The sequence below is a fragment of the Myotis myotis genome, unplaced genomic scaffold (assembly GCF_014108235.1).
Source record: "Myotis myotis isolate mMyoMyo1 unplaced genomic scaffold, mMyoMyo1.p scaffold_m19_p_1, whole genome shotgun sequence".
NCBI classification, from domain to species: domain Eukaryota; kingdom Metazoa; phylum Chordata; class Mammalia; order Chiroptera; family Vespertilionidae; genus Myotis; species Myotis myotis.
The window spans coordinates 23,837,241-23,846,516 of NW_023416313.1; the positions used below are offsets into that span (position 1 = coordinate 23,837,241).

Here is a 9,276-nt window from a genome sequence, read left to right on the forward strand (position 1 = left end):
GAAAAGGAAGAGCCTTCCACTCAACATTTTGCATTTAACGTTGCCTTTCACAGGAATCACCCTTCAGTCATAGTACAGCCGGGGAAGAGACCTTTACCTGTGGAATCTCCAGACACCCAAAGGAAGCGAAGGATACACAGATGTGATTATGACGGATGCAACAAAGTGTACACTAAAAGCTCTCACTTGAAAGCACACAGAAGAACACATACAGGTATCAGAAATATAAGACTCACTTTCTTCCTAAGAATTAGACTACAAGGTTAAGTCAGAGGTTATTATAATGAATTTTTTTCAGGCATCTGAAAGTTACCATAGTCATTTATAGATGTCTCTGTCATGATAGATGAAGTATTTTGTTATGATTTACTTTTGTAATAAGTAGAATAGATTCAAGGTCATCGCTGTAGGAAGGTCAATCACTTGTCGTTCTGCACTCTGCAATGAAGGAGAGAGAAGGGGATGGATCCTCCGGTGGAACAGAGGGGAGAGTGCTCTTAACTGTGGGCCGATTTCACCAGGATGTGGTCTTCCTATGGGCTCTTCTATGGCAAATGTACATCAAGTTCACAATAGTAAAAATCAGCTCTTTACGCAGAACAAATAAATGCAGCAGTTTATAGAAGCTGAATTTGGGTAAATCCTCGCTTCTAAAACTGAGGGAACGTCTATGTGATTGCCTGCCATATTTGTTCTAGAATATTTTCCATCGTGCCCAGTCTCGAATACAGAGTGTGCAGCCAGATCTTATGAAAATTGTTGTATAGGTGAAGAAAACATGAAATTGTTCCATGGGCTCTTCAACATTTTGTAGCAAAGTATCTTAAGGAAATTGTGTGAAAATGTTGTAAACAATCCGATTAATTGTAGTAAGTACTGGTGATTAATGTTTACTATAGGTCACATCTGACCCAACCTCAGACTCTTCAGTATGAAATTCTAGTGTGATAGGGATTCGCCTCTGTATACATTGTTCTTAACTCAGGATGTAGATTATTTTTTTTATTCTTATGAGTCATTCTTATGAGGAATATTTAAACAGAAGACTCTGGTATTTGGAGAAAAAAAAGGGCAGGAAAGTGTCTAGCACAGTGGAAGTGAGTTTTTCATTGAATTCTGGGAGAGGAAGCCAGGGAAAATCAACCTACCTACAGCTTGCATTTAGAGGAACACCCAATCACCAAACCTATGTCAAATAGATTCGTAAAAGCATCTCCAGGAGATTAATGGGACAACCCTGAGGTGGATGCTACCCGATTCCAGCCTGAGATTAAAAAGACCAAATTGAATGTTTGTGTAACAATTCAGATGTGGGCAAAATACCTCTTAGCATTTATATTCTGTGCTGCAAAGCAGAGAATACAAATTCTGAATATCTCATTGAAGTGCCAAGGAATGGTAGTCTATAAGGTTTCTAGAGAACAAGGGATAGAAATTAGTTAGTGGTGCCCATTACCTATTTTTACTAATTTAAACATGGAAGATAGCCATTAACAGCCTTTTCATTTGTGAGGGTCTTCCTGATGGCTCTCCCTAGGGTGTTCTCACAAGGGTCTTCTGTCCTCACCTGCAAATGACCCTTACCCCACAGGAGGGGTGGGAGACACCCGGCTGTAACAGGGTGGGGAGGCATCACTATAGTGTTAGTACTTCCGGATTAAAGCATTATACTTAGGCATAGTTATTATCCATTAAACAAAAGCTAAGATGTTGAAATCTCCAACAGATATTTCAGTTGATAGAGACTTCAGATTTTTTTTTTTTTTTTTAAAGAGAATTAATGTTTTCTTGCTTGTCCTGTAGTGGTTTATAAGATACTGTTACTGAGGGACAAATGGATAAACATACCTTGGAAATAATATATGTCAAGAGCTTTAGCTCAGACATTTGAATATTACTGCCTTTACTAATTATCAGTCTTTTTCTATCAGAAAAAAAATAATAGAATAAGCTCTTTTCACTTTCTTTTTGCAGGAGAAAAACCTTACAAATGTACGTGGGAAGGATGCACATGGAAGTTTGCTCGGTCTGATGAACTAACAAGACATTTCCGAAAACACACTGGAATCAAACCTTTCCAGTGTCCGGACTGTGACCGCAGCTTCTCCCGTTCTGACCACCTTGCCCTACATAGGAAACGCCACATGCTAGTTTGAATGTCTCCGTCTCCGCCTCAGCACGCGGCTCCCCACTCGCCCAGCTCTCTCTGTCCTCCCTCCCGTTGTCTAACTCATTTTTTACATGTACATTTTAATTTTGATTCAGCTGGTCTGAATCTCTGAATTTATATCAGTCAAACTTCCATATGGTCAGTAGTAAATATTCTCTAATCCTCCCTCCTTACCACGGGTCAGACCTAAAGAATGTGAACACTTTTTTTTTTCCGGGGATGCTAAGCAAACCCTTCTTACAGATAAGTTTAATGTAATGAGAACAAGGGAACGTGTAAACAAACAGAACCAGTTGTTGGTTTGTCCATGTATTCCTCAAAAGAATGTCAAAAGTAAATGTGTTAGAAATACAGTATCCAGCCTGCTAGTCCTTGCCAGAGACAGTCACACCTCTGAACCCTGTGGTTGCATTTTGTGCTGCACCGAGTAAAGACGGGTGGACCCCTGCACAGGTCAGCTAGAAGGGCAGCAAGATTCCAGGCGAGTACAGTCAGCTCTTCCATTATCCTTCACCAATCTTGCTTGTCAAGTTGGATTTATCACTTCATCGACATTAAGTCCTTTACCCTCCTTCGTGCCTGCAGCTAATAAGGAGGACTTTGCCACCAGTGGAAGATAAGCTAGAGTTGTTGATGTAGGGAGGTGATCTGTCAGTTCAAGGGATGGAGGCTGTATTTGCATCGCATGGAGTTGGAGCAAAGGGGCATTGAGCAAGGGGGCAGAGGAGGAAGCCAGCCAGGGGTTTTCAGTGAGATTTCATCATTTGGTTAGCTGTGCAGTGCGTTCCTAGAACTTCGGTCTCTGCATATTCAACTGTGCAGGACCGTCCAGCAAAGCCAAATACTGATGGGGTTACCCATGTACCGACCTCCAGTCCTACAGTGTCCTTAATATAGATCATCAAGCATTGAGAGTAGGGACGCCACAAAAATATTTGCCCAGTAATGGTGAAGAATCTTTTGGATGGGGGTCTGAATGGCCTTCTTTACCAAACCTACTGAGAGCCTTTTTGCAAACAGGGAAACGTTGAGTGGTAATTATATTCCCATATCAAATTACTCACATAGCTTTCATACAGAAAGTCTGTGTGAGTGACAAGGTGCCAAATTGGCTGTCATTGATGTTCATGACACATATCACAGATAAGCATCTGCTAAGTAGATTCATTAAGACCTGAGTGACGCTATTTGTAAATAGTTGTGAAGCACACAGACCTTTACTGGGGGGGGACAGATTCCTAAAAAATAGAAAATCACCGTTCAGGGATTCATAGATGTAGCTCAACAATTCCCAAAGTTTACTGTCGGAGCTGGCACTCTCACTACCAAGTATCCTGTCAGAACAAACTGAAAATGACTCGTGTTCATGTTCAAGACAAATAGCACCGTTATTTGGGGGACATTTCTCAAAAGTAGGCTTTTGAGCATCATAGTCTAAATGCCAATAAAAATAATTCATATGTAGAAATGCCTTGGTTCTGAATTTGAAGAAAGTGGCAACGGTGGTCAAAAGTGGGCACATGTGACCAAGTGCCCCTTCATAAAGGATGGAGAAGAGAAGAATGGCATCCTGAAGATTCGTCTGAGCCACAACTCAGGATCCAGTACAACTTGAACTGGGAGGAATACGCTGTTTTCAAAGCATCAGTGAAGAAGTGATTCTGGAGGCCTGCGAATTGTGTGGGGAGCTTACTTTGGCGCTGTGTCAATGAAAGTAGTTGTAAGGACTGCACACCTAGAGGTCCCACTCAACAGCTCTCTGAACCAACTGAAAGGAAATGTACAGAAATGCAAAATAATTTGTTATCTGGCACTTGGTTTTTACTTTTTTTTTAAGCACTGCAAAATTCATTTAGAATATTAAAACATCCTAATTGGGCCTTTTCTTTGTTGTTGTGTGTTTGGTTGCAACTAAGATATGAATTGAGGGATTTAAAAAAATAGCTCTTGGGAAAGTAGGTATTGTCTGTATTGTAAATACTTCGTCACATTCATGCCAAAGTGTTTATTTCTTGAAATGGTTCTTCCACAACACACCGAAGAATTAAGTTTGAATGCAAGGGACTTTTTTTTGTTTTGATGGAGAAAACCAGTTTATGTATATTCTAACCACAGAAGGTGGGAAGGGGGATGAGAAAGGGTAGAGTTGATCTTTCTTATAATGAGCTTTGAGTCTGAGTCCAATTAATAGAAAGCTTCATGGGTTCTGATGAAATTTAATGTTTGCTATGGCATATCAAAATTCTGTTCAAAAGTACAAGCAAAACCCTGCAGAGGCTATTACATTATACTTAGCTTGCTTAGATTATGTTAACAGTTGATTAACAAAGTTCCATTTTAACTGAAAGAACCATCCAGAGAAGCCATCATTCTCTGTTCCCTTGCTGGTCTACATACTTTTGTTACCAATTGGCTCTCCAAATTTTCCTTTTACATATATATATATATATTTGTATCTTACTTTCATAGTTGAGAAATTTAGTTTCTTAGTCGTTTATAGCTGTTATTGTGGGAGACCTCAAATAAGATAAGATGCCCTTGAGTGTGTGGTTTTAGTGATGTGCCATCTTACTATCAATGGCGATTTTAATTGCAATATTCAAGTTGATGAGGATGATTTGTAAGCATGGAGCTAGTGTATAAATTGTTACAGAATTTATTCAGTTATTATCCAAGTGTCAGAAAAATTAAATCTGAATCCATCATACGTTAGAGTTTTAAAATGTGAATCTACATCGTAAATGGGCATTAAACATTCTGAAGCGCCTTGTTTGGAGAATGTCAGCAGCATAGCTACGTTCAGCTAACGAAATGCTAAACATGCAGAAGCTTCGAGAGCCTTGGGACAGATTTACAGGGAACTACATATGTACGTGTATATTTCACTATTAAACACTCACCAGCACTATCAGTGTTGCACTAATGTGGAATTTGAAAGACTAGTATATTGCTGATACTGTATATCTGCACATCTTTCCTGGTTAGATTGTTTTAAAGACAATCTCAAAGATCTAAAGTTTTAAAGTAAATCCATTGGTTTGAAAATATTGTCATCTTGAAGGAATCACTGTCATACATGAAGTTGCTCAGAGCGGTATTTATTCTCTTCTTGGTCAAGGTTAACAATTTCTAAATGATTGCAAATCCACTTATGAAATAATACATTTACAAAGCCATTTTCCATGCATTAAACGAGGGCTACAATATTATGTTTTACAAATACTAGCACTTTTTTTTTTTTTTTTTTTTTTTGCTGATATGTACTTAGTGTTAGAGGGTCAAAATAATCTTTCTGCTTAGCATCTCTTAAACCATACCTGCAAGTATAGCAGGATTATTACATTTACAGTACTTTAATACTTGTATAAACTATGCAGAAATTTTTAATAAAGTGTAATATATTTTATAAGCTAATAAGACTGAATGGGTAAAGGTTTTTAGCATGCATTAGTATACTTGCAAATACTGAAACATTTTGGTAATCTTTCTTACTAAAGATGTGAATGTTTAATGTACCTTCTCTGTTTCTACTCTGTAGTCCAATGGGAATTCAGTAATGACATTTTGTCATGTCAAACTGTGAACATAAATTTGTACTGTACAGTCCTCATATACTATATACAGTATGCAATATATGTATTATATACTTGTTAATAAAACCATCAGAATATTAAATGTGATCATGTGATTACTATAGATGCAGTGATCACAAGGAACAAAACTTAGCAATGTAACACGTGAGAGACCCTGCTCAGAAATTTCCAAGCAAATCCCTCTGATAGGCAATCATTGTTGATGGAGGGAAAGAAAAACAGATCTAATTGGAAGATGCACTAAAGAAATTAACTCAGCCCTAAAGCATTGTCCCTGGATTTCTGATTATGGCAACAGGAAATCTAAGCACAAACCATAAACCTGCAGACAACCCGGCATAAATCTACAAACTCATCTAATGCATTCTTGGAATGGTCAGTTATTTATGACCCTTACCTGCTTCCAAAAAAAACATCAGTGCCTTGTATTAAGAGGCATGTGTTAAATACTTTGCTTTTTAAATAAGATAAAGGTGAGTCAGGCAAAAGACGGTGCATTAAAGTGAGTAATTCTGGATAAACATTTTTAGTAAGCCATGTCCATGGACACTGCGGTGTCTGCAGCATCATAGGAACAATTCGTTTCTAATGAGGATTTAGAGTTATTTTGTTAAAAGCAAAATGTAATTACCTTCCCTCTACCCCCCACTCCCCCTAAACGCAACTGTAACTGAGATATTGGCTTGTTCAATCTCAAGCAGCTTCCTCCAGCCCCAAGTTCATCTTAGTAAAATACAAGATAATGTCTGGCTGGCACTTACCACGTGACTTGCCGTCACAGGCTGGGGCTTGGAAGGAGGTTGGGAGAAGGTTGAACTCAGCCTTTCCCAGGAAACTGCTTTTATACTGAGATACGTGACCAGAAGCTCAAAAAGGTATTGTATGTAACTTATGTCCTAAAGCAGTGATGGCGAACCTATGACACGTGTCAGAGGTGACACGTGAACTCATTGTTTTGGTTGATTTTGTTAAATGGCATTTAAATATATAAAATAAATATCAAAAATATAAGTCTTTGTTTTACTATGGTTGCAAATATCAAAAAATTTCTATATGTGACACGGCACCAGAGTTAAGTTAGGGTTTTTCTAAATGCTGACATGCCGAGCTCAAAAGGTTCACCATCACTGTCCTAAAGGCACATTGCCTTGGATTAGTAGATGGTTGGCTGTAATGCTTACATTATACTTCCTATACCAGAGAGATGACCCTTGCTGAGTTCAAAATGAGACCAACCTAGGAGATTGTATGTTAAAGCTGGATTCTGCCCAGGTGCGTGATGAAGATGTGACAAGCATAGATTTTATGAGAAACTATTGAGGAGTGGTTGAACAAAGTAAGGATGTTCAGTGCGTGCATACACACACACACACACACACACACACACACTCATAATCATTGCCCAATATTTTAAATGCTGTTGGGCTGAAGAAGAAGGGATTGGGAGCCTTGCTGGGGGTCAAGCTATCAATTCTAGTGTGCATTAAAGAAAGGAAGTGGCTCTGTTCAGATGGTAGTAAAAACATAGATGTATAAGTTAAGCTATTCAAGACTAGAGTGTGTGTGTGTGTGTGTGTGTGTGTGTGTGTGCGCGCGTGTACGTGCGTGTGCAAAACTTAATGACTTGCCCTTCAAGGGTACATTCATTTTGATGTGTAAATTGAACCTGTTATCATTTCCTGTTATCTGAGGTGGCCACGGTCATAATGGCTAGTAATGGTGCAGTATATATGTAGAGTGACTCCCAAATTAGTATGACACATGTTGTAAATTAGAATTCTTTTTAAAATTTTTACTTAACAGGGGTGTGGGGGTGCAGTTCTCACCAAGTTTAGGTAGACATGTTTATTGCTTTGAATGCTTCTGCTCATTACGTCCCTGGTTTTTCATTTCCTATGAGCATCCTGAATGGTCTGGGTTAAGGAGAGAAGACAGAAACTGGATCTTCAGGCTCTTAGACCATATCTCTTTCACAGTGAATGCATTTGATGTTTCTTCCTTCTCTCAAGACTTAGTGTATTAGTATTCTCCAGAGACATAGAACCAGTATTCCCCTGCCCCAGCTCAGGCTTCTGAGACTATCACGGGAGTCCATCACTGTCTTACTTCAATCCTCCACAGCAGCCGCCAGGGCCGTCCTTCCAAAACAAAGATCTGATCATGTTGCTGCCCCACCTTTTAAAAGCCTTCCATGGCACTCACTGGCACCTGAACTGGTTCTTCTTAATTCAGCCCTGCCCTCCCCCTGCCCAAGCCTTATCTATTATCATTAATTGAGCATGTACTGTATGCTCAGCACTATTCTAAGCACTTGAGGGTATTAATTAGTTCAATTCTCAACCCTGTAAGGCATGTAACTATTATCATTCTCTTTATGCAGATGGAAATTGAGGCACAGACAGGTTCAGTAACTTGCCCAAGTGGATGAAAATGGGACACATACTAAACCTAACAAGCTCAGGGGAGGCCTATGTGATGGCCTTGCTAACTCAGTAACCACATAGGATGGTCTGAAATTACAACTTTTTAACTAAAAGCAGATTATGGTGGGTAGTCATGGCCTAGGCTAGAATCCTCCCTGACAAAAGTCAATCTTTACCTTAATTGAGCCTGTCTATTGTCTTTTTGCGCCTACTATAACAGAATGTCAAAGAAATCTCCCTTTCTCTGGACCCCTCAAAGCACAGGTACCTCACCAGCAGAAACCACAAATCCCCTCGTTGTTATTGCTATCATGTTACTTGTTGACACATAACTATCTTGTACCCATCTGTGTAAGAGAAGGATGAGCCTATCTGCTTTATTCTTTACTCAATCTCAGAAATTCCCCCGCTTTGCTTTCTCCCACCTCCCTAATCCATCACCAATGGATTTCATGAAACCCACTTATTGTCTTCTCTTTTGCTTATAATGTATAAAATAAGGTGCAAACTGGCATTTTTCTGGAGCATTTACTCAATCATCTGAGTTTATGCTTCCTGCAAACTGTCATCAGTTTGGCTCAAATAAACTTACAAAAATTATCTACAGGTTTGAATGTTTCTTACGTTGCCAGTCACAAAAATAAGAAGTAGAAGAGCCAGGTTCAAATTCAAGTGGTCTAACTCCAGAGCCTGCTCTCTTAACAATTAAACAGATTTCTCCACGGGGTGACCGCCAGGTTAGTTTGGTGCCTCCTCTCAAAATCCAAACCACATCTGCTTGCCTTTGCTCATACACAGGCTATCTTCTGAGATGCCCTCCCCACTATCCCAGACCCCACTCAGCCACTTCTTAACAAGAAAAATACTATTAATTTGCCGGGGTCCAACCCCAGCAGGTCCAGGGGTCCCCAAAGGCGTAGACGGAGTCGGCGAAGAAGGAATGACGCGGAGACAGTGTTCAGTTGATCAGCAGCCTAGCCAGGATCTCCAGCCAGGATCTCCAGCCAAGTTCTGGTCTGGATCTCCAGAGAGGTTCTGCTTAGGATCTCCTGCCAGGGTCTGTGTCCATGTTCTCTTGATAGGTTCTCCA

The 9,276-nt window shown here is 39.7% G+C and overlaps 1 protein-coding gene across 2 annotated transcripts in view; it reads left to right on the plus strand.

Annotated features, from left to right (window-relative positions):
* Positions 1-5,845, plus strand: part of KLF3 (Kruppel like factor 3) — a 36,085-nt gene extending 30,240 nt beyond the window's left edge. For both annotated transcript variants that reach the window (XM_036331317.1, XM_036331325.1), the window contains exons 5-6: positions 54-214; positions 1,975-5,845. In XM_036331317.1, the coding sequence (XP_036187210.1) occupies positions 54-214; positions 1,975-2,156 (343 nt within the window). In that variant the 3' untranslated portion in view covers positions 2,157-5,845. The remainder of the gene's footprint in view (positions 1-53; positions 215-1,974) is intronic.
* The last annotated feature ends 3,431 nt before the right edge of the window (positions 5,846-9,276 follow it).